The sequence below is a fragment of the Geotrypetes seraphini genome, chromosome 2 (assembly GCF_902459505.1).
Source record: "Geotrypetes seraphini chromosome 2, aGeoSer1.1, whole genome shotgun sequence".
Taxonomy (NCBI): Eukaryota; Metazoa; Chordata; class Amphibia; order Gymnophiona; family Dermophiidae; genus Geotrypetes; species Geotrypetes seraphini.
The window spans coordinates 448611592-448637573 of NC_047085.1; the positions used below are offsets into that span (position 1 = coordinate 448611592).

Sequence of the window (25982 nt, forward strand, 5' to 3'; positions counted from 1 at the left end):
CGTCGACGTCGAGACACCCAGCCTCAGTCGACATCGAGACACCAAGCCCCAGTCGACATCGAGGCAGAAAGTCGAAGCACAAAGCCTTAGACGACGTCAAGGCACCAAGCCGCATCCTATGTCGAGGCACAAGGCCTCAAGCGGCAGTGAGGCAACAAGCCACAGTCGACGTCGAGGCACCAAGCCGCAGTCGACGTCGAGGCATCAAGCCGCAGTCGACGTCGAGGCACCAAGCCGCAGTCGACATCGAGGCACGAAGCCTCAGTCGACGTCGAGGCACGAAGCCTCAGTCGACGTCGAGGCACAAAGCCCCAGTCGACGTCGAGGCACAAAGCCTCAAATGACGTCGAGGCACAAAGCCGGAGTCGACGTCGAGGCACCAAACCCCAGTCGAGGTCGAGGCACAAAGGCTCAGTCGACGTACGAAGCCCCAGTCGACGTCGAGGCACGAAGCCTCAGTCGACGTCGAGGCACGAAGCCCCTGTCGACGTCGAGGCACGAAGCCCCAGTCGACGTCGAGGCACGAAGCCTCAGTCGACGTCGAGGCACGAAGCCCCAGTCGACGTCGAGGCACGAAGCCCCAGTCGACGTCGAGGCACGAAGCATCAGTCGACGTACGAAGCCCCAGTCGATGTCGAGGCACGAAGCCTCAGTCGACGTCGAGGCACAAAGCCTCAAACGATGTGGAGGCACAAAGCCTCAAACGACGTCGAGGCACAAAGCCGGAGTCGACGTCGAGGCACCAAACCCCAGTCGAGGTCGAGGCACAAAGGCTCAGTCGACGTACGAAGCCCCAGTCGACGTCGAGGCACGAAGCCCCAGTCGACGTCGAGGCACGAAGCCTCAGTCGACGTCGAGGCACGAAGCCTCAGTCGACGTCGAGGCACGAAGCCCCAGTCGACGTCGAGGCACGAAGCCCCAGTCGACGTCGAGGCACGAAGCCCCAGTCGACGTCGAGGCACGAAGCCTCAGTCGACGTCGAGGCACGAAGCCCCAGTCGACGTCGAGGCACAAAGCCCCAGTCGACGTCGAGGCACGAAGCCCCAGTCGACGTCGAGGCACGAAGCCCCAGTCGACGTCGAGGCACGAAGCCTCAGTCGACGTACGAAGCCCCAGTCGACGTCGAGGCACGAAGCCCCAGTCGACGTCGAGGCACGAAGCCCCAGTCGACGTCGAGGCACGAAGCCCCAGTCGACGTCGAGGCACGAAGCCCCAGTCGACGTCGAGGCACGAAGCCCCAGTCGACGTCGAGGCACGAAGCCCCAGTCGACGTCGTGGCACGAAGCCCCAGTCGACGTCGAGGCACGAAGCCTCAGTCGACGTACGAAGCCCCAGTCGACGTCGAGGTACGAAGCCCCAGTCGACGTCGAGGCACGAAGCCTCAGTCGACGTCGAGGCACGAAGCCCCAGTCGACGTCGAGGCACGAAGCCCCAGTCGACGTCGAGGCACGAAGCCTCAGTCGACGTCGAGGCACGAAGCCCCAGTCGACGTCGAGGCACGAAGCCCCAGTCGACGTCGAGGCACGAAGCATCAGTCGACGTACGAAGCCCCAGTCGATGTCGAGGCACGAAGCCTCAGTCGACGTCGAGGCACAAAGCCTCAAACGATGTGGAGACACAAAGCCTCAAACGACGTCGAGGCACAAAGCCGGAGTCGACGTCGAGGCACCAAACCCCAGTCGAGGTCGAGGCACAAAGGCTCAGTCGACGTACGAAGCCCCAGTCGACGTCGAGGCACGAAGCCCCAGTCGACGTCGAGGCACGAAGCCCCAGTCGACGTCGAGGCACGAAGCCCCAGTCGACGTCGAGGCACGAAGCCCCAGTCGACGTCGAGGCACGAAGCCCCAGTCGACGTCGAGGCACGAAGCCTCAGTCGACGTCGAGGCACGAAGCCCCAGTCGACGTCGAGGCACGAAGCCCCAGTCGACGTCGAGGCACGAAGCCCCAGTCGACGTCGAGGCACGAAGCCCCAGTCGACGTCGAGGCACGAAGCCTCAGTCGACGTACGAAGCCCCAGTCGACGTCGAGGCACGAAGCCCCAGTCGACGTCGAGGCACGAAGCCCCAGTCGACGTCGAGGCACGAAGCCCCAGTCGACGTCGAGGCACGAAGCCCCAGTCGACGTCGAGGCACGAAGCCCCAGTCGACGTCGTGGCACGAAGCCCCAGTCAACGTCGAGGCACGAAGCCTCAGTCGACGTACGAAGCCCCAGTCGACGTCGAGGCACGAAGCCCCAGTCGACGTCGAGGCACGAAGCCCCAGTCGACGTCGAGGCACGAAGCCCCAGTCGACGTCGAGGCACGAAGCCCCAGTCGACGTCGAGGCACGAAGCCTCAGTCGACGTCGAGGCACGAAGCCTCAGTCGACGTCGAGGCACGAAGCCCCAGTCGACGTCGAGGCACGAAGCCCCAGTCGACGTCGAGGCACGAAGCCTCAGTCGACGTCGAGGCACGAAGCCCCAGTCGACGTCGAGGCACGAAGCCCCAGTCGACGTCGAGGCACGAAACCCCAGTCGACGTCGAGGCACGAAGCCCCAGTCGACGTCGAGGCACGAAGCCCCAGTCGACGTCGAGGCACGAAGCCCTAGTCGACGTCGAGGCACGAAGCCCCAGTCGACGTCGAGGCACGAAGCCCCAGTCGACGTCGAGGCACAAAGCCTCAAACGATGTCGAGGCACAAAGCCTCAAACGACGTCGAGGCACAAAGCCGGAGTCGACGTCGAGGCACCAAACCCCAGTCGAGGTCGAGGCACAAAGGCTCAGTCGACGTACGAAGCCCCAGTCGACGTCGAGGCACGAAGCCTCAGTCGACGTCGAGGCACGAAGCCCCAGTCGACGTCGAGGCACGAAGCCTCAGTCGACGTCGAGGCACGAAGCCCCAGTCGACGTCGAGGCACGAAGCCTCAGTCGACGTACGAAGCCCCAGTCGATGTCGAGGCACGAAGCCTCAGTCGACGTCGAGGCACGAAGCCCCAGTCGACGTCGAGGCACGAAGCCCCAGTCGACGTCGAGGCACGAAGCCCCAGTCGACGTTGAGGCACGAAGCCCCAGTCGACGTCGAGGCACGAAGCCCCAGTCGACGTCGAGGCACGAAGCCTCAGTCGACGTCGAGGCACGAAGCCCCAGTCGACGTCGTGGCACGAAGCCCCAGTCGACATCGAGGCACGAAGCCTCAGTCGACGTACGAAGCCCCAGTCGACGTCGAGGCACGAAGCCCCAGTCGATGTCGAGGCACGAAGCTCCAGTCGACGTCGAGGCACATCGAGGTTCAGAAGTCGGCACCGTACCAATGAAACTGGTAATAAAGGTGCAGCAGTGCGCTCCATAAAGGGCAACCTCGAGATGAGTATTCCCATGAAAGGAGGCACGTTTCGAAGGTCTCGTAGAGGCGGGCACGACTGCACTCGATGCCTGGAATGCCTGAGACTCAGCCGGTGGTATTACCGAGGTAACACAGCTAGAAGAACAGAAAGAAAGAAAGAAGACTTACCGGGGATCGAAGCTACTCAGTCCGATTCCAACGAAGGAAAAAGGGTCCCGGCCATCTTTCTCACACGAGGTGAGGCCAGAGAGAGGCCAGGGAAGAAGAAAATACAGCTGCAGTCAAATGAGGCCTAACCGCATGGCTGAGGCCCAAGAAGGGCCTGCCGGTGGAACCAGCAGAAACACAATAAAAAGTTCTTTTTTTTTTTTTTTTGAAACAAAGAAATACACGATCAATCAACAACCGCACAGCGACTCCCTAACAAAATAAAGAAGCTGCGGTGCTAGAAAGGCACTTAGAAGAACGCAGATAAGAGAGACAGGGCTTTCTGGCTCCGCGGAAAACTAAGAACTGAAGACCATGAGGAGGGGATGCGCCCTCTAGTGGATCAGGAAGGCACACACATGCGTGGTGCAGCACTAGCAAACTTGAAATCTTCAATCAAGTTTGCTTGAAAAGCTGTCCGCATCGGGGCTTCGTGGATGACGTCACCCACATGTGAGAATATGCTGCCTGCTTGTCCTGGGATAATTGCAGTTTTGGAAGTGCGGGGAACATTTTGAAAAAAAATAAAAATAAAAATTTGCTAAAAATCCAATCTAGCAATATTGCAGTACTGAGGCTTGTATGGATGCTGCTTGGATAGTAGTCGTAGGGGGATGGGGCAGGGACAGTGGTCACGGGGATGGGGCGGGCACAATGGTCACAGGGACGGTGGTCACGGGGACGGGGACAAATTTTTTCACCGTGTTATTCTCTTGTTCATACTCAACTATTAGAAAAAGGTTGCTTTTGTCTTTTTACTGTTAAGTCATTATTTGAACATTAACGTTTTATATAAGTAAAAGTAAAAACAAACAACTTACCTTCCACCACGACCAACCCGTCTTCGTGCAAATCCAATACACCTCTGCGGTACAGTGAGGGTAGTTAGGCAGTATCTATAACGCACATCTCCTAATCCTCCCTGTTCAGGGCTACACCATGGCCAGTTGCCTGTTTGGTCCAAATGAGGCTTGAAAGATAAAAAATAGTTACACTAGCCGAATGGAGCACACTCTCTTTTGATCATTTTAATAAAGATAACAGAATTATCACTTACAGCATAGTACTGACAGCCTGCTTTCCTACGGAAAGCAAAAGAACCATCTGGATCATTTTCTTCCTCAGCTTCTGAAGAACCAGACAAAACCTATAAGAAAAGACAACAATAATATTCAGCAGAAGATCCTTCAACAAAACTGCATACAAGAATATCATACCATCCCTGACATATGTTACTTGCAGCCTTCTATTTTTTTTTTTAATACTGTTAAAATGCATACAGTATATAGTAATCAGAAAAGGTACCAGAGTAACATTAGAAGAAATCAGAATTCTTTATTATCCACAATATATGTAGAGAAGAGAAGGCAGTATAAGCTTCCTTACATTACATTACGGATTTCTATTCCGCCTATACCTTGCAGTTCAAGGTGGATTACAAAAGATTTGACTGGACATTTTCCAGTGAAGATACAATTTTTTTTTTTTTAACAGAGGAGAGATAGCTGGATAGAATCCTAGGGGAACTTAGGGGTTGGATAGTAAAATGACAGTGCCGAACTGTGTGATATAGACAAATAGAATAGTTAGGGTAGGTAAGATTATCATCTATTTTAGGGGTCTGTTTGCTTGGAAGGTGTTTAGGTGGGTTACTTGGGGAAGAATTATCTGGAGGTAGGTGAATTATCTGGAGGTAGGTGAAGAGGGGTTAAGATATTTGGATGAATTTTTTGAAAAGCAGGGTTTTGATTTCTTTTCGGAATGTTTTGAAGTCGTCCGATGTTGTCAGCAGATTGGAGATGGAATGGTTGAGTTTTGCTGCTTGTGTTGCCAGAAGGTTGTCAAACATTTTCTTGCGTTGTGTGCCTTTGAGTGGGGGGAAGGTAAAAGGGTTCGGGGTTCTTCTGTGTCTTGAGGTGGAGATCTGGTTTAAGCGGTTGTTTAGGTAGGAGGGGGAAGAGCCGTGTAACGCTTTGAATAATAGGCAGTGGAATTTGAATTGAATTCGTGCTTGTATGGGTAACCAGTGAGAGTCTAAGAAGGCAGTTGTTATGTGATCATATTTTCTAAGTGAGTAGATCAGTCTGAGGGCGGTGTTTTGTATAGTCTGGAGTCTTTTTATCATAGTGGCTGGACAAGGAAGATAGAGGGAGTTGCAGTAGTCTAGCAGACCTAAGACTAGGGATTGGACAATTAGTCTGAATTGTGCTGGGTTGAAGAATTTTCTGATTTTACACAACTAAATCAAAGTTTCTCAACCCTGCTCAGGAGAGTCCAGCTCTAACAGTGAGAAGATAAGGCAAAATTGCGTATCTGTAGCAGGTGTTCTCCAAGGACAGCAGGCATATAATTCTCAACATGTGAGTGGCATCATCTATGGAACTAGCTACAGACATATACCAAGTGTACTGTCATGTTTTTTGTTTGAATAATTTTTATTGAAAATGCAATCCCCAGAAAAGAAGAAAAAGCAGTTACTTAACGTAACAGGTGTTATCCAGGGTCAGCAGGCAGATATTCTCACATGTGGGTGATGTCATCCATGGAGCTCCAGTACAAACACTTTAAAAGTGCTTCGCCACTAAGATTTTTAGAAAGTTTGCGATAGCCCACACAGCGCATGCAAGCGTGCATTCCCACCCGACGTAGCTCGCGGCTCCTCAGTTCGTTTAGCAAGCTAAGAAGCCAACCAGGGGAAGTGGGTAGGTTGTGAGAATATCTGCCTGCTGTCCCTGGATAACACCTGTTACGGTAAGTACCTGCATTTTCTTCTTTTCTGGGGATTGTACTCGACTCAATTCTTTTCTGTGCTTTATCCCAGGACAAGCAGGCAGCATATTCTCACATGTGGGACTCCCTAGCTTACTAGAATGGGAAGGAGGGAGAGTTGGCCAATTAAGAAAATAAATTTTGCAATACTGTTTGGCCAAAGTGCCTATCCCATCTGAAATATGATTCCAGACACAAGTGTGATGTGGATATGTGAACAGAGGACCAAGTAGCAGCTCTACAGATTTCATCAATAGGAGTGGAGCAAAGAAAAGCAACTGAAGCTGCCATAGCGCTGACTTTATGGGCTATGACATGACTCCCCAGTTGTAGCCCAGCCTGAGCATAACAGAAGGAGATATAACCTCTATTGGAGCGGAGCGCTTCTTAGCATGTCTCGAGGTCGGCAGAATTTGACTCACTGCACTAGTGACCTGAGACCCTGAAAAGAAGGGGAAGGCTTCTTAGCTGGCTTACTCACTGACACCAATGGAGAATCTTGTGATGTCGAGTGCTGAGACGATGACTTCGGCGTAGCCTCTGCTACCCGGGCTGATGCAGCATCGCCTTCCATGCTGGTACTGAATAACAATTGTTGCTGAAGTTGACGATTTTTCAATGTTCTTTTCTGTAAAGTGGAACAGCGTGCGCAAGCCTCAACCCGATGATCCGGCCCAAGGCACTGAAGGCACCAATGATGTGGATCCGTCAACGAAATTGGACGAGCGCAGCGTTCACACTTTTTGAAGCCTGTCGATGGTCGGGACATCGAGGAAAAAACTGCCTCAGCCAAATCAAAAGAAAAGGCTTGAGATTGGTAAAAGGCCCCGCCGGGCCGTGTTCGCGAAAGCGAAAAAGTAAAAAAAAAATTTTATTTTATTTTATTTTTTTTTAAACAAAAGAAAAGAAAAGAAAGAAAAGATTGACACACAAGCACAAAGAGCAACTGACTTTCTCCGCGGAAACTAAATAACTGACGGACCGCACGCCTCCGGCGGGCGGGAAGGCACTCGCGCATGCGCAGTAGGGATTCAAGAACTTTCTAAGTTCTTAAAGTGGTCCGTACCAAGGGCTCCGTGGTGACGTCACCCATCAGTGAGAATATAGGCCTGCTTGTCCTGGGATAACAAAATCTAGTTATCGGTCCAGGGCATCCGTCAGGACAATCCCTCCAGCCTAGGGCAAGGAGGTACGTTTAGTGACCTGAGCCACTGCCAAATCCATCTTGGCGGGACTAGGTGCTTGGAAAATTATGAAACCATGGGATACAATGTAGCCCTGGCCCTAGTGCACTTCAGGGTACCCTCTGGGGCCCCCCAACCTCCAAGAGCATTTCTGCTGAGTCTGCTTGAGCTGGAAATGCAGCGGAGCGCGGATGCGTAGAACACATAATCGAACACTCCGCCTGAACTGCAGAAACTGAGTCAAGTCCCAATGTCCGCAGGGATTCAGAGATAAAATCAGGAAGGCAACTGGACTTAGCCTGCGCACCATCTGATACTCTCCCACATCAGTGTTCTGGGAATCCCCGAGATCCGCTAGACTAGTCACGCAGCGGGACCCACTGAATCGCCGTGCGACACCAACAGCCTAGAAAATGACGCAGGTACCGCGACAATAGCGGGAACTTGCTACTGACATTCAGGTGTACCAGCAAGGATCAGATTGACATGCTGGAATCCAAAGGCTGTATAGACTGCCACACCGCAGTCTGTTAGGGAGACACAGGCATAGCCCGCTTTCTCATGAAAGCCTGAGACATCATATCCACACATTCCGGCTGAAATTAGTCCTCGGTGGCCTGAGCCGATCAGTGGGACTCAGATTTGAAATTGTTTGAAGATCAATGAGACTTTCCCTAGAACTGTGCTTGCGTTTTGCGAAAACGCTCTCCTCACACAATTGCGGCGTCCCAGACGCTGGAATCACGTCTCTGGCAGAAACGGAGAAAAGCAGGTCCTCTCCGGAGGAGGAAAGTGCAGAATTCACACACTAGTTACGCCCCTTATGGGCCGTGGCGCACAGAATATGTGGCTGCGAAACCGCAAGCCATCCGCCGGATTTACGGCATGAATCCATGCCACCCTGTCCTGAGGTGGCCATCTGTTAAGTTTGGAGCAAAAACGAAGCTTCTAAGTCCAAAAAATATAGTTTAAAAAACTTTCAAAGAAAATCCAAGATGGCCTCCGCAGGTGCTGATTATGACAGAAAAACAGCCATTAAAAATGCAGGAAAATGCTAAAAACGGCGATTTTAGGATTTTACAGGGGGGGGGAGACACCAGGGCATGCAGGGAACCCCCCCAAAACCCCGATTTGAGAACCCCCAGGCAAACTCTGTGACTCAGACACCACAGAGACATGTGCTGAAATGCATTTCAATGGCAGCCAGCAATATACAGTACAATCATACGGAGATCATTACCTCAGGAGCTGATTAAACTGGATTTTTCAGATTTTCTAGCCACCTCAACTTCCCGGCCACCTCAGATCATGATCACCAGGACCCCTCAGGGAAATCAGGGAAGACACGCGGCACAGTTCCGATCCCAGCATACCTCCTCGGAACCGCAGCAGCCTGCACTCTATTCCTTTGCGGATGAACCGGGGAGAGATGGCTCCCGAACCTGGAGACCCGATTCAATCTGCAGGCTATCCAGAGGGCTTGCTGCTGTTTCAGGCTTACAGAGCACCATCCAGAAGCAGACAAACTAAAATATCTGCGATCTCCCACCGAAGGATCACTTGCATAGAGTTGATCCGCAGCACATGGGCAAACCCGTGGAAAAAAAATAAAAAAGTATTAGGAATTGAAAACAAATCATGAGCAGAATTAACTGAAATGAAACCAAGCAGTGAAGCTGCAGGAACAAACTGGGAATGTCAGGAAGCTCCCGGGCAGGTAGCCCAAAGGGGAGGGATCATCTTTTAGTTGCCCTGCAGGTGAAGCTAACAGAGATGCAAGATCCCATCCGTTGAGCTTCCAGAGAGATTGTACAAGAACGACTATTCTGTGCGAGTGGCTGCCCAGCGCAAACTTATGTCACTGTTCTGCACGGACCTCCACAACAGAGGTATCCAATTTGCGTTGGTGTTCCCGGCAAAATTGCGCGTGTGGCAGGATGGCAAGTCGGTCACTCTTGCTACCATAGAGGCCTGGGCTTTTATGGGGAGGCTCCTTGCTTGATGTATCAAGTTTCCAAGTTTATTAGTTTTTAATATCCCGATCATAAAACAAATATCTGACCGGTTAACAATAAAAATTTTAATATAGATTTGAAAGAAATAGTGGGGGTGTGTATGAATAATTAGGGTAAACATATATGACACTTACAGACAGACTAGATAGTGAGGGTATGTTAGGAGGAGTAGAAAAGTTACATAATTGTTAGAGGAAAATGAGATAGAGGGATGGGAAAAAAAACATGAAGGATAAGGGTGCATGGAAAAAGCTTGCCAATCTGTGATCTGCAGGCCGTCTTTGCCCTGGCTTGGGTCTTGACTGACCACATCGGTGGGGTCTGGGGATTGACCTTCCTGGTTGTATCTATGGCCTCTCAGTTCCTGCCTGAACATTTTGGATGCTGGTGCCCAGGGGGCCTCCTTTTGGCTGGGACTTAGGTGTTTTGAGCCTGCATGGGGCTGACCGGTGCTTCTATTCCTGCACGGGCAGGAGCCCTGTGAGACTGCTGTTCCTGCGGCCCCCATATACTGTATCACAGGACCCAATGGAGCCGCGGCCTGCTTTACCAGCTTGGCCTGTTGTACTGTTTAGTTTTATAGATTATATATGTGGGAGTTGCAACTCTGTACCTGATTGCTTGGTGGGGGGGGGGGGTTCTCTCGGGGTGGGGTGGGGAAATGCATATGGGTTGGTATGTTGGGAGCAACATGCTTTTGGGAGGTAGGTGTGGGAGGGTGGGTTGGGAGAGTGGTGGGTGTATGATTGGAGTTTGTGTGTGTGTGTATATATGTTTGTGTGGTGTGTGAAAGGTGGGGGGAGTGGGAGGGGGGGTTTGAGGTACCCAGGGCATTGCGACTGGTGCTCTGTACTACTGTGGCGGTGGAGCTGAGCTGGGAGGCTCTGTTTGCATGGCTTAACCGTAGGGTTATCTGCCTTTGGTTTCCTGGGTATGGACAGAGTATGGATGAATTGCTGCTTGTGCTGCTGAAGTGTGGGGTTTTTCTACACCACACTGCGCAAGGTTGGCATCTGGCTACTCTGAATCCATGGCCGATTTGAAGGTGACCACACTTAATGTTAATGGGGTTAAGTCCCCCATTAAGTGATCACGGATCCTGGCACTGCTAAGGAAACAGGGGACAGATGCTGTGTACTTGCAGGAGGCCCATCATTTGCAGATTGAGCATGCTAAACTCAAGAGGGGTTGGGTGAGGGAAGTCTACTCTTCTACTTTTAGTGGAAGGCAGCGTGGAGTTGCTATCCTGCTGCATAAGCGCTTACCATTCACCTTATATAAACAAATTCAAGATAAGGAGGGGAGGTTCATTATAGTGTTGGGGGAGCTTTGGGGCTGAAATTACTAATTTGTAGCATTTATGCCCCGAATGTTTACTGTCACAAATTTTTTCCTCTGTTCTTACCCATCTCTCTGGCCAACCAGATTACCAGCTGATTATAGGGGGCGATATGAATATTACTGCGGACCCAAGTGTGGATTGTAAGCCACCCCAGCCTCCCACTTGGATCATGATATGCAAGGAATGGGCTTTCTCTCCCAACACCTGGACGCGGTGGATGTGTGGCGTGCTTTACACCCTTTTGACAAGGATTTTACTTTCTATTCCCATGCCCATAGAGTGTATGTTAGACTGGACTATATCCTTCTTGATCAGTGAATGTTTGCTAGGGCTACCAAGGCAGAGATATCTGAAGCCACTGTCTCTGACCATGCGCCCATAGTGCTTACTCTGACTGTGGCTCTTACTCAAAAGGCTCCGTCCTGGAAATTGTCTCCTCATTTGTACACTTACCCGGATTTTCGTGCTTTTCTGAGAGCCTGGTGGGTGGACTATTAGACAACGAATGACACTCCTGATGTGGGGCCTTTTACCTTTTGGTTTGCCTCCAAAGCAGTGCTGCACAGCCACATCATCGCATACACAGCTGCTAAGAGATGGGCGAAGGATTGACAGCTTATTCAGTTTACCCAACAATTGCATGCCTATCGGAGGGCGCATATTACTACCTTATCGGATTCGGACCGTTTGGACTACAAATCTCTCCGCAGTAAAATAAAGGCCTTGTTCAATCAGCACGCGGAGCAATCACTTTCTTATCACAGATATCAGCTTTATCGGTGGGGGAGCAAAACCGGGAAGCTGTTGGCTAATCTCGTCCGCCCCTTTAAAAAAATGTCAAATTATCATGGCCATAAGAGATACCCAGGGGACCCGATTTGAAGAGGAACAGCAGATTGCAGAGCAGTTTGTTTGGTACTACAAAACTTTATATGGTAGTAAACCTTTAGATCGGCATGCTCTGGATGCTTTCTTCCAGGGTTTGGGGGTGCCCCATTTGGAGGCCGATCAGGCTGTCTCTCTGAGTGCCCCATAGTTACGGGCCCGATGTTACTGACCATCAAATATCTCACCCTGGCGAAGGCATTTGGCCCCGATGGCTTGGGTCCGAATATTACCGGATTCTCCAGGATTTGGTGGCAAAGCTGCTTATTGCAATGTATAATGCTGTGGCGGCCGAGGGTAGGGCCTTTCCGGATAATCTTGCTCATGTAGTTTTGTTCCCTAAACTAAGCAAAGACCCGGACTTGGTTGGTTCTTTCCAGCCTATTTCCCTGTTGGACCAGGATATCAAGTTACTGGCCATGACTATGGCGCATCACCTGAATTGCTTTCTCCCTGGTCTCATCCATACAGATCAGGTGGGTTTCGTGTCCGGGCATTATGCCTCTATGAACCTGATGAAAGTTTTGGGCGCCATCTATGATCGGATTGGTCGAGGAGGTCAGTCAGTGGTAGCAGGGCTAGACATGGAGAAGGCTTTTGACAGCATCTCTTGAGATTATCTTTTCTGGGTTCTGGAACGAAGCGACTTTCAGGGGCACTTCTTAGCTTGGGTAACTGCTCTCTATACAGCTCCCAAGGCTTGGCTTTTAATTAACAGAGGTCTCTTGGAGGCTTTCTGGTTGCAGCGGGGTACGCGGCAGGGCTGTCCTCTTTCTGCCCTCCTTTTTCTCCTGGCCATAGAACCCCTTGCTATTAAAATCCGACATGCAGCAGACATCCAGGGGATCCAGATGGGGGGCCACAAATGCAAAATTTGCCTTTTTGCCAATGACATCCTGCTATTCCTGGACCAGGTTTCCTTTCATCTACCCAGAGCCTTGGGGGTGATCCAAAATTTTGGGGCTTTGTCTGGGCTGCAAGTGAATTGTGGAAAGTTGGAGCTCTTGCTCCTTTCTGGTGGTCCCCCGGAGCCCTGGCATGCTTTACTACCTATCTCTCCTTCAACCAAGCCCGTGTGTTATTTGGGCATCTATTTAAGCACTAGTCAATCCACCTCGATACTACTAATGTTCTCCGTCCTCTTGAGGCTATTGAGAAATTCTGCCTGGCCTGGAAGGAGCGTCCATTGGGGCTTTTGGGTCACGCAGCCCTTGTGAAGATGGTTTTGGTTCCCAAATTATTGTACCCCCTCCAGACCATGCCCCTTTGGCTTCGTCGTCGGGATGAGATTTGTTTCAAATCGGTCATTTCTCAGTTTCTTTGGAAGTCTAGAGCTCCTCGGATTGGAACTCTCAAGCTTTCTCTTGACAAGAGCTTTGGTGGTCTTAATGTTCCCGATATCCGCTTATACAATGTAGCAGCGAATATGCCTTGGATCCATGAAGGGCATACGGGACGTGACCGGTATTTTTCACCAGGTTTGACAGCGGATTGGAGCCACCCCTTTAACTTTATTAATCTGCTTCACTTCCCGTTCAATCCCTCTCGCTAACACTGGGCTCGTTTCCAATTTTTGCTGCCTTTGAGGAGGGCTTGGCAGTGGTGGCACCGTAGGCAGGGTCTAGGGGGAGTACACATTGTAATTCTGGGTCTAGGGGGAGTACACATTGTAATTCTGGGTTCAGCGAGCGAACACACATTGCAAATTGTAGTAAAGGAGTTCAAGTTGCCCAAGCGGGAATACCCCCACAGGGTACACACATTTCCGAGTCTGGGATAGGAACACACTGTAGTTCTGGGTATGGGGAGTCCGGGATAGGTGCACGTTGTAACTCTGGGTCTAGGGAAAGTACAAAACATGCGAATAATACTAAAGGTGTCCAAGTAGCTCAAGCGGGAACATCCCCACTGAGACGTAAAAAACATACAACATGGAGGGCTATGTACGTAAACGTCCACAGTCTGGGAAACAAGATCCTGGAATTAGAAACAGAAATGAGGAATGCCGACCTGGATGTGGTGGCGATATCTGAGACCTGGCTCACGGATTCCCACGGGTGGGACATGGTCATATTGGGTTACAACTTGCTTCGCCGGGACAGGGAGGGCAAAATGGGAGGAGGTGTAGCATTATATACTAAAGATGACATTAAGGTTATCAGAATCACAGATGTCCACTACACTGGGGAATCCCTTTGGGTAAATTTGGCCAGAGGGAAGGACAAATGCTTGTATCTTGGCGTAATATACAGACCCCCAAGACCTAGATATGGAATTAATCGGAGATATAGAGAATATCACCTTGCGTGGGGACACAGTATTGTTAGGTGACTTCAACATGTCTGATGTAGATTGGGACACGCTTTCCTCTGCTTCCGGCAGCAGCAGGAGGCTATTAAACTCTATGAAGGGAGCAAGACTCAGGCAACTGGTGTTGGAACCAACAAGGGATAAGGCAATACTGGACCTGATACTTACCAATGGAGAAAGTGTCACAGAGGTCTCGGTGGGCGACACATTGGTCTCCAGTGACCACAACATGGTATGGTTCAATCTCAGGAAAGGTTTCACTAAATCTACCACACTGACCAAGGTCCTCAAATTCAAGGACACAAACTTCAAAGAAATGGGAGACTTCGTTCACCAGGCGCTACAAAGCCAAGCAGAAACCAATAACGTGGAAGAAATGTGGTCGACTTTGAAAGCCACCATACAAGAAGCAACAAACCGCTATGCTAAATCAGTAAGTAAACGGTGAAGGAACAATAAGCCACAGTGGTTCTCTGTGGAGATTTCGGACCTCATCAAGGAGAAGAAAAAAGCATTCATCTCTTACAAACAATCAGGGAAACAGGACTCTAGGGAAGTCTATCTGGCCAAGTCAAAAGCCGTCAAAACAGCAGTTAGGGAGGCCAAATTCCGCATGGAGGAGTCTCTAGCGAAGAACATCCAGAAAGGAGATAAATCCTTCTTCAGGTATATCAGTGACAGAAATAAGAACTCAGGCGGGATAGTACGTCTTAGGAAACCAGACGGAGACTATGTAGAAGCAGACTCGGAAAAAGCCCAACTGTTAAATGAATACTTCTGCTCAGTCTTCACCCGCGAGGCGCCAGGACTCGGCCCTCAGCTACAGACAAGGGTTGACGCAGATGACCTGTTTAGTAATTTCGAGTTTACACCCAGCAGTGTCTACTGCGAGCTGTCAAAGCTTAAGGTTAACAAGGCAATGGGACCCGACAACCTACACCCCAGGGTGCTCAGGGAGTTGTGTGATGTCTTGGCGGAACCGTTATCCGCGCTCTTCAATCTCTCCCTTAGTACGGGTAACGTCCCGTTGGACTGGAAGACGGCTAACGTCATTCCACTCCACAAGAAAGGCTCCAAGATGGAGACAGCAAACTACAGACCGGTGAGTCTCACATCAATAGTGTGCAAACTAATGGAAACTTTAATTAAACGCCAATTGGATACGATCCTGAACGAGAAGAATCTACGGGATCCCCGTCAACATGGATTTACTAAGGGGAGATCCTGCCAATCCAACCTGATCAGCTTTTTTGACTGGGTGACGAGGAAGCTTGATGTTGGGGAGTCCCTGGACATCGTATACCTGGACTTCAGTAAAGCATTCGATAGCGTACCACACCGCAGGTTGCTGAGCAAGATGAGTTCTATAGGATTGGGCGACACGTTGACGAAATGGGTTGGGAACTGGCTTGGAGATAGGCTTCAGAGGGTAGTGGTGGACGGCACCCCCTCCGAAATGACGGAGGTAATCAGTGGAGTGCCGCAGGGCTCGGTCCTGGGCCCGATCCTATTCAACATCTTTATAAGAGACTTGACAGAAGGACTACGAGGTAAAATAACATTATTCGCCGATGACACCAAACTAAGCAATGTAGTGGGCAAAAGCACAACAGACATAAATTCAATGTCCGACAACATGATGCACGACCTACTCCTACTGGAGTGCTGGCCTAGGTCCTGGCAACTCAGCTTCAATGCCAAAAAATGCAAAGTCATGCACCTGGGCAGCCAAAATCCATGCAAGACTTACACCCTTAATGGCGAGATCCTAACAAGAACTGAAGCAGAATGAGACTTAGGGGTGATCGTCAGTGAGAACATGAAGACTGCCAATCAAGTGGAGCAAGCTTCATCCAAGGCAAGGCAAATCATAGGCTGCATACGCAGGAGTTTCGTCAGCTGTAAGCCTGAAGTCATAAGGTCCCACCTGGAATACTGTGTGCAATTCTGGAGGCCGCTGAGATTGGAGTCGGTCCAGAGAATGGCCACTCGGATGGTCTCAGGACTCAAGGATCTCCCGTACGAGGAATGGCTGGATAAGTTGAGGCTGTACTCACTCGAGGAACGCAGAGAGAGGGGTGACATGATCGAGACATTCAAGTATCTCACGGGCCGCATCGAGGTGGAAGAAGATATCTTCTTTTTCAAGGGACCCGCGGCAACAAGGGGTCATCTGTGGAAAATCAGGGGCGGGAAACTGCACGAGGACACCAGGAAATTCTTTTTCACTGAAAGGGTGGTTGATCGCTGGAATAGTCTTCCACTTCAGGTGATTTTAAGGCCAAATGGGATAGACACATGGGATCTATTCACAGAGAAAGGTAGGGGAGGGTCATTGGGGTGGGCAGACTAGATGGGCCGTGACCCTTATCTGCCGTCTATTTCTATGTTTCTATCTCCTTTTTTGTGGCTTGAGGAGAATTCTCAATTTGTTCCGGGCTGGGGCCGCTCAGTGTTCGGGGATTGGGTGTCCCGGGGGTGTGTGACTATGGAGCATGTGTGACATTCACCCTACTGCTTTCCCTTCTTTCCAACAGATTTGTGATCGATGGAATATCGCTCTTTATTTTCATACTTCCAGCTTCGATATTACTGGGAAACTGAATGCCGAGGGCATGGGTTAAAGGCCTGCTCGATATCCATTTTTCCACTACCCCTCATCAGTTTAACTCTCTGTCTTACTGGTATCGCCTTTTGAAATCTTCTATTTCTTTATCAGTCTTGGGAGCACTGCAGGCGCACTGGGAGGCAGACCCTGGGCAACCCATTTCCAAGCATCAGTTCTTTGAGTGTTTTAAGACCTTGTATGTCTTCACGAAATCTGCTGATTTTCAAGAACTCCAATATAAGGTCTTTCACAGAGCTTATATTACCCGGCAGACAGGGGCGCGAATGGGGCTTTGGGAAAGTGACCTTTGTGTTAAGTGTCAGAGTTCGGCTGGTAGTAATCTTCATTCCTTCCTCGAATGCACCAAATTGACCACTTGGGGGAGGGTGCTTCATCTTTTGGAGAAGGTGGTGGGCTGTGCAGTGGACTGTGATTATAGTACCCTTTTACTGGGTTTTCAGGAGCCCCTTCGGGCGCAGGGTCTGACACTCCCACATTGCAGATTTTTGTACAATGCCATCTTTTTAGTTAAAAAGCTGATTTTGACACACTGGGTTTCAGAGGATGCCCCAGCAGAGGCCCAATGGAAGAGTAGACTTTGGGAACTGGCTCAGTTTGAGATTAGTGATTCTCCTCTCTCCTCTAATCTGTCCAAGCAGCATTACGTTACCCTGTGGGAGCGCTTGTGCAATCTGGTGACCTGACTGGACCTTAGCTTGCCTGTTTGGCTCCCAGGCTTTCTGCCTTTGTTTTTCTTGCACTGTGGGTACCTCAGGGTGGGTCAAGGGGTGGGGGTTGGCGGTATTTAGGGGCTGTGTGGGTTGCATGTTTGGGCTGTGAGTTGTGGTGGTTGGTGTGTTAGTGTATGAGCATACTGGGTATGTGTGTTGTCTGAGTGCTTGGGGACTTATTCAAAAAATGGTGGTTGGGGTCCGGGATTGTTTCTCATGATGGCATTGTTTCTCTGTTGTCCCTTTCATATGCTGTTGCCCGTGGGCTGGTTTACACCTGCTGAGTTCCCCTATGGGGGTTTTTTCATGGGGACTCGTTGAGTTTATTTTTGCTTGCCTTTGCTGTACATGATTGTTTCACAGATTTCTATATTGCCTTGCATTGTGCTGTGACCTTTTCCACTTTCAATAAACATATGTTTAAAAAAAAAAAAAAGGAATAAGATTTTGTAGTTATATAGAAACCTGCATTACTGACTTCATTTGATGTAATTTTATTAGTGCAACAATGCTTTGATATAGAGGAAAACTAAATTTTGAATAAGATGAGACCCAAACAAGGAAAAGACCAAGCTTCTTTGATTCTCATAGATCATAAGGCCTACAGCTGTAATATTACTTGATAACATTGACATACCATTTTAGAAAACACTTGATTGATGCCTTTCAAGTGATCAGGTTCTGTGGCTTGTAGCTGGTATATACTGTGGGTTCCTTTTATGAAGCCATGTTAGCAGCTTTATTGCACCGCGATGTTTTACCACATGCTAACCCCCGCGCTAGCCGAAAAACTACTGCCTGCTCAAGAGGAGGTGGTAGAGGCTAGCGCGGCAGGCGGTTTAACGTGCGTTAAACCACTAACGCGGCTTCGTAAAAGGAGCTCTGTATCTTTAGCAGCATGGACAGAAATAACTGGAAAGACCACACTGGCTGACTGACATTTTCTGGCTGTCATTTACTATATTACTAAAGGTGAATATGAATAGCTGGTGCAATTAAAAAACCACAAAAAAACTCTGATTTGCAGTTCATATATTGAATATAGAAAGAGAAATAAAATGTTTTGCCTACTCACACATGGGAATCTTGGGTATAACTCCCAGGCTCTTAACTGCTTGATGTGCTAACATCAAATTATTTTCATTTCAAGCACCATGTAATAGATGTAATGACTAACAGACATACTTGTGAAAGTGGTTCTTCATCCGAGCTGGGAAAGTCATACTGATTTAAGTCTTTAGCATTAAAGACTGTTAGTGCAGTAGGACTTGTTTGTTGAGCAGCAGCAGTAGGAACAGCAGGGGAAAGTAAGACTTTAGGCTTCTTCTCATATTTCCTTTTTGGTCGTATGACATCAGTTTTTTCTTGCTGTAACATAATATTAACTGTCATTACCTTACAAGGCCAGTTAACAACAACAAAATAAATGTGTACACAAAACTGCTTAAAAAGTATTTTCCCCAGAGGTCTAGTATGAATATATATACGAGTGTAAGTCAAAAAGTAAAGGTAAAATACATTTAATGGCTTTAACAGAAGTAGCTGTCAGCAACTGAACATATCAGTTTTTCACATAGCCCATATGCAAGATGACAAATTGTTGTATCGTTCAACTAGCTTCTGCATTCCTCCAGAGAATAAGTTTTTTTGTCTGCTCTCAAAGCCAGGTGAGCACTGCTTCCTTTACTTCATCATACTTTGTCTTTTGCTCTATGGATACCAGTGATGCACCCATGTCTCATCACCGGTGACAATTCTCTCCAGAATACTTGCATGTTCTTCATCACATCTCAGGAACTGGGTCGCAACTGCCACACACTGTTGCTTGAGCAGATCAGTAAGCTGTTTGGGATACTGTATTACTTGGGTACAAATAATATCACAAGGATAGAGTAGATCAAATTGGAGAGGAGTTTGGATATATAATGGATAACGCTAGAAGTGTTTGTGAAAGGTCTGTTGGAGTACGGAGGAGAATCAGAACAAGCTAAGTAATTTGGGGGAGGGAGGGTTTCTTCACTGCTGTGCTGCTTTATGAAGCAATTTCAGGGGGTGTCTAAAAGTGGGTTTTAAGAGGTTTGGGAGTATGCAGAATGCTCTGTTTAATTTCAATTGAATGAAGATGATTTAGGATTGAAGTATTCTTTTGAATTGAAATAAATGAAACATATGAGACCAAGGCCAGTGGGGTTTGGGAGTTTTTTTCTGGCCTATGAAGCCAAACTGAGGCTTCTTTTCTTCCACCCAGTAGACTTTTCCTCAAACTTCAATGATATAGCAGTACACTCTGGTTGGATATAGACTTCTGTTTGTTATTTTGAGTAAGAGATTAGTAAAAGGTTGGTGGCTAGCTGAAACTTAGGGCTCCTTTTATTAAGTTATGCTAGCGGGGTTAACGCACGTGACTTTTCATCACGTGCTAACCCCCGCACTGGGCAAAAACTGCTCAAGAGGAAGCGGTAACAGCTAGCGTGTCTGGCGGTTTAGCGTGCGCTATTACGAGCGTTAAACCGCTAGCACGGCTTAGTAAAAGGAGCCCTTACTCTTTCTCCTACATACAAAAGGGTGTTTTCAATTACCCCAACATTGACTGATTAAATATTACATCAGGGAGTGCTAGGGAGGTAAAATTCCTAGACATCATAAATGCATTGATAAAGACAGCTAAGAAAGAATATGAAGAGAAACTTGCAAAAGAGGCAAAAACTCATAGCATTTTTTTTTAGGTACATCATATGTGAAACCCTCTGAGGGCTGTTGGAACAAAAGGGGCGATCAGAGAAGATAAGGTCATAGCAGAAAGACTTAAAGACTTAATGGTTTCTTGCTTCATCCTTGTGACCACTTTTGTGAATAGGGACCACATCCGCTCTCCTCCAATCCCCAGGAACCACTCCCATCTCCAGATTTGTTGAACAAGTCTTTAATAGGACCTGCTAGAACCTCTCTGAGCTCCCTTAGTATCCTGGGGTAGATCCCGTCTGGTCCCATCGCTTTATCCACCTTCAGTTTTTCAAGTTCTTCATAAACACTTTCTTCTGTGAACGCGCAGAATCTACTCTATTTTCCCGTGTAACTTTGCCAGACAGTCTCAGTCCTTCTCCAGGATTTTATTCCGTGAACACAGAGCAGAAGTATTTGTTTAGCATGTTTGCTTTTTCCTTATCACTCTCCACATATCGGTTCCTAGCATCATTTAGTTTAGCTATTCCATTTTTCATCTTCCACCTTTCACTGATATATCTGAAAAATTTTTTGTCTCCCTCTTTCACATTTTTAGCCATTTGCTCTTCCGCCTGTGCTTTCGCCAGATGTATCTCCCTCTTGACTTCCTTCAGTTTCACCAGGTAGTCCTTTCTGTACTCTTCTTTTTGTTTTTTTTTATATTTCAGGAACACCAACTCTTTTACCTTTATTTTCTCCGTCACTAGTTTGGAGAACCATGTTGGTTTCCTTTTTCTCTTATTTTTATTTATTTTCTTCACATAAAGTTCCATAGCCATTTTTATAGCTTTCAGCTTAGACCACTGTTTTTCCACTTCTCTTATGTCCTCCCATCCTAACAGCTCTTTCTTCAGGTACTCTCCTATTTTATTAAAGTCTGTATGATTGAAATCTAGGACTTTTAGTATTGTACGGTCACCCTCCACTTTAGCTGTTATATCAAACCAAACCGATTGATGATTGCTACTTTCCAGGTGAGCAACCACTCGTACATTAGATATACTCTCTCCATTTGTGAGGACCAGATCAAATATTGCTTTTTCCCTTGTGGGTTCCGTCACCATTTGTCTGAGCAGAGCCTCTTGAAAGGCATTCACAATCTCCCTATTTCTTTCCGATTCCAAAGATGGAACTTTCCAGTCCGCATCCGACAGGTTGAAATCTCCCAACAAATCTCCTCTTTCTGTCCAAACTTTTGGATATCCACAATCAGATCTTTATCAAACTGCTGCGATTGAGACTACACCCATGTAGATAGAAGTTCCATCTTCTCTTTTCAGAGCGATCAATATCGCTTCTTCCTCTCCTCAGGTCCCTTGCATTTCAGTCACTTGGATATTGATCTTTACATAAGAGAGCTACTCCTTCATCTTTTTGACCATCTCTGTCCTTTCTAAAAAGATTATATCCCAGTATGTTTGCATCCTATCCATGGGATTCAATGAACCACATCTCTGTGATAGTAACAATATCCAGGTCTCCCTCTAACATCAGGGCTTGCAGATCACGAACTTTATTGCTTAGACTGCGAGCATTTGTGCTGAAGACTAGTTTTGTCTGAGTAAGGAAAATTGCTTGTAATTCTAGGAGAATCTCTGGGAATTGGAGCTGGAATACTGTTGAGACCGACTGGAACCATGAAAATTAGAGCGACCAGAGCCTCTAGAGAAGGGCCGCACTGGCCGGAAAAAATGTTTCTGGGGCCGCACAAATGCTGCAGCAAGACAGAGGAGGGAGCCGGCAAGACAGTAAACACCCGGGGGCTGCAGAGGAAAACACTGCATCGCCCTCGACTGGAGCCGCACAAAATACTTCACGGGGCCGCAGGTTGGACACCCCTGCTTTAGAGGTTCTGGGTCTGCTGCCAGGCAGAGCCTTTGGGTTGATGGCCACCATATAAGACATAAGGCCTTCTAGACCCCTTCTGAACAACAACTGCTCCTTAAAAGGGAATATGCTGAGAGTAGCTTTATAGGTGTAATCTCCAGCTCATTGTCTAATCCAGAGCATTCAGCATGCAGCGATTGAATAAGCCGATGCTTTACTCATGCCATGAATGTCAGAGAGCATCCACCACATTCCTTCTCCACATGTTCATGGCCATGGGTAGATAACCTGCTTGTCCAAAATGATACACCTTTTGCACTGGAATTGAAATTAATTGCAAAACCAACAAAAAAAGGAGATTATATACTTACCCTGGTAAGATCTTTTCAAGTAGATAGGTGAGACATTCTAGACCACAGGGTTATTTCTCACTACTCGCATGGTCTGCAGAAGAAATCATTTACAGATTTTTCACTCTGCCTCTAGTGTACTTCACAGGCTAATATTGCGCCCTCTAGCAGTCTTTTCTTCTGCAAGCATGCTGTAGCTGTGTAGATTCTGCCCTCCCCATTTTATTATTTTAATTTGACGTATTTTCGCATTTGAAATGAATTTGAAGCTCTGCTTGCTTCAGAATTCACAGACTTTGGTCTATAGCTGACACGCCGATCCCTTTGTGGTACCTGTTAGCCAGTTTGCTTAGTCTTCCTTGGAGTTCAGGGCCGTCCCTGACCTAGTCTCACTCCCTGTTAAGCGGGGAGTTGAGCGCAGACTGTGTAGCATGTTTAGGGGCTCAGTGGTGTTCTGCAGCGCGCTGGCTGTGTTTTCGCTCTTCCACCCATCCAGGTACGCATCAGGTGGTCCGCAGGGATGGATGCATGGTGAGATAGGGAAATTTGACTAGCAGTCCGAAGATCAGCTTGTAGGATGAATTTCCAGCAGTTTGACAATGAATTCTGAACCGGTTATTGAAAAAGCTGGAGGCAGCAAGAGCTTCTCTGTGTATGGTATCTGTGAGTTAAAAAGGCTCAGAAAAAAATTGATCTTTTAAGTTAATTTCGAGGGATTTTGAAGGTTTCCATGTATTCCTCTATGTTCCTCCACCTGAAATATGTCTCACCTATTGCACTGGAAAATTAAATTTGAGAGCTATATAAAGTTCTTTAAGTTATGCATGGGTAATTGTAATAACAGTGAAAATAAAGTAGATAGAATTGCTAATCAGTTATTTTTGAATGCAAATTAAGTCAAAATGCATTTTATTATCCACCATCTGCAGTTCTCTTTTTTTTCAATTTAATTTCTGTCAGAATTGAAAATCTATGTTTGTAAAGATAAAAAGATGCACACAGTAACAAAGCCTTGATTGCTTTGTTACTCAAGTTAGGATAACTACTGTATAAAAATAAAACTAAAATTACATGACATTAGTTTTCAAGGACCAAATCAGGTCAAAGAATGATGCTTGTCTGGGCGGTTGTATCTTTACGCATTTATAACATTGACAGGCTCTTGCATACGCAAGGTATATGTCATCTATTCTAGTGTATACTTATGAAGGACGTTTTTAAAAAATAATAAAGTAAAATTCTGGAATCTCTCAAAGCACACAGTTTGAGAGACACTAATAGACAGATTCTGTATTTTTCAACTACAGATCAACAAATCTGCCCAGGAATCCTTCATTGTAATGTGAAACGCGAAGTATCCAGAATTTTTTTGAAAGGGCTCAATTCCATCTCCTGTTGGATTACTGTAACATCTTATATTTATCATGTCCCACGATAATGACGGAAGGCCAGCACAAGTGTAGCAGGGAATACTTTTAGTAATTCATCTTCCTGGAGTAGTGATTGTAGCTCTCATAATTTTTCTTAGTTTTTCCAGCTCTGGATTATATGTCACTACCAAGGGGGTCCTGTCTGGCCTTCCATCAGCCACCTAATCTGAAACAAAAATTAGTAAAAAGCAAGCTCCCCATACAAACCCATGAAGAGAATGGCACACATCCTTGTGGTGTGCCAAACTGCAAACTATGAAAGCACATCTGAAAAGATTCCACGGTCACTCATATGGGAAAAACATTCAACATAAAGGGATCCTTAACATGTACATCTTCTAATGTGGTATGCATCATTCAGTGCAAAAAGCGCAAAGAGGCATGTTACATTGGTGAAACAAGCCAAATGCTAAAGACCAGAATCAACCTACATAGATATCATATTAAAAATTGCAATAGCAACCAGGATGTCACCTCTGTTGGACAACACTTTGGAAAAACTGACCACTGCACCACTGACTAAGAACGTAAAACCTTAGCAATCAAAATATTAAATATTTTGACACCTGCCAGACAGGACTTAACAGAGATGTGGGTTTCCTTTCCCACTACATTTAAAACTGCTCTGCCATTTGTCTCCTCCCCACCTTCTTCCTATTCCTGAAATGCTTTCATGTTTTCCTTATATATACTGATATTTGTCAACATTTGCTTATTTCTGATCTGAAGAAGAAGGGTTACCTTAGAAATCTCATCATAAAATGCATTGAGTTAGTCCAATTTAAAAAAAGATATCACCTTATTTCCTTTGTTTTATTTCTTTATATTACCTTGGAAAGTGGACTAACACAGTCACACATCATTTCAGATAAAACACAACAAATACTAGTAAGCATTTTGTTATTACCAACAGAAGGCCAAAAGACCGAACAAGAGACTTGCAGGAATGTTCCTCTAAAGAAAAGATACAACACGTGATGTGGCTATGTAAGTGCAGGCTTTCTTTAAATCCAGAGAATACATCTAATCATGCTTTACTAGGGGGAATTATACAGCTTATGGTAATGATCTTGAACAATATTGTAAAAAGAGAACATTTTAAAATCAACAGGTCAATAATGGAAATATAGAGAAACAAGATGACACTGTCGTGTTAGCAGCCAGGTCATGCGCCATCGCAACCTACAATCTTCAGCAAGAGCATACCTTTCAGTTCTGAAATCTGACGATGCCCCATAGCAAACGTAAGGGCTTTCTCCGGGCGGACCCCACTACACCCAATTGATTCAATTCTGCCTATCAATAGGATATATTACCTTCCAAAGAAAGTTTAAACTTCCCCGCTTGATAATTATAATGTCTGATAGATCACAACTTATTGATTTAAATAATTTAACTGGTATACTGGAAAACTCCCAAGAAGAAATAGAATATTGTGGTACAATGATAAATCATATCCTTTGTCTTTGAGCAAGACCTTTATTGCAATAATGAGAATTTTCTTCTGAAATTCTCAAACTCTGTTTATGGGTCAGAGAAATTGGATTTTCCCTGATGTAACAAAATCTACTCAAGACCGGAAGAAGTTATTCCTTGCAATGAGGGAAGAAATAAAAAGTTTGGGAGCAACATTTTTGCTTAGTTACCCCTGAAATTCTCAATAAGATACGCTGGGACTAAATATGTCTTTTTTGTTCCTGAGAACCACCGTAGCTTTCTGGACACTAAAGCCTCCTTTTATGAAATTGTGATAGCAGTTTCTAGTGCAGACAGCTGCACTGAATGGTCCACGCTTCTCCCGACACTCGTACAGGGCCATTCAGCGCAGCTCTCTGCGCTAGAAACTGCTATTGCAGTTTTTGTAAAAGAGGAGGGTAAGAAAATGCTGTAGGGTAGCTTAAAAAATTATGGTCTATTTATAAACATGTTTATACATATTGCCTAGAAATATGAGATCTCCTTGTTTTATCCTTATTGTTTCTCAACCAATATTCAGGACTTTCTAAGAGTTTAAAAAATATTTTTGTTCATAATACCTAAACATTTTTCAAATGTTACCTATTTTAATGTAGTCTATTTGTTTCTTTGTTACTTTTGGAAATTATATTTGTTTTCTATATTCTCGATTTTCTGTAACAAGAGGATTCTTGTGTATTTGTTTGAAAATGCATAAATAAAAATAATAAATGGAAATATAATTCCCCAAATATATTTTTGTGGGTGCAGAGAAGGAATAGAGATGAGCAAAACCCACAAAATACCTAACATATAATGCTTACC

At 46.8% G+C, this 25982-nt stretch overlaps 1 protein-coding gene across 6 annotated transcripts in view; it reads right to left on the reverse strand.

The window, feature by feature from the left end:
- EPC1 (enhancer of polycomb homolog 1) overlaps window positions 1-25982 on the reverse strand; it is a 387306-nt gene that overhangs the window by 127501 nt on the left and 233823 nt on the right. For all 6 annotated transcript variants that reach the window (XR_004538164.1, XR_004538165.1, XM_033931500.1 and 3 more), the window contains 3 exons: window positions 18557-18739; window positions 4585-4674; window positions 4349-4497 (listed from right to left, as the gene is read on the reverse strand). Coding sequence is in view for 4 of the 6 variants with exons in the window: in XM_033931500.1 (XP_033787391.1) it covers window positions 4349-4497; window positions 4585-4674; window positions 18557-18739 (422 nt within the window). In the remaining 2 variants the exon portion in view is untranslated. The remainder of the gene's footprint in view (window positions 1-4348; window positions 4498-4584; window positions 4675-18556; window positions 18740-25982) is intronic.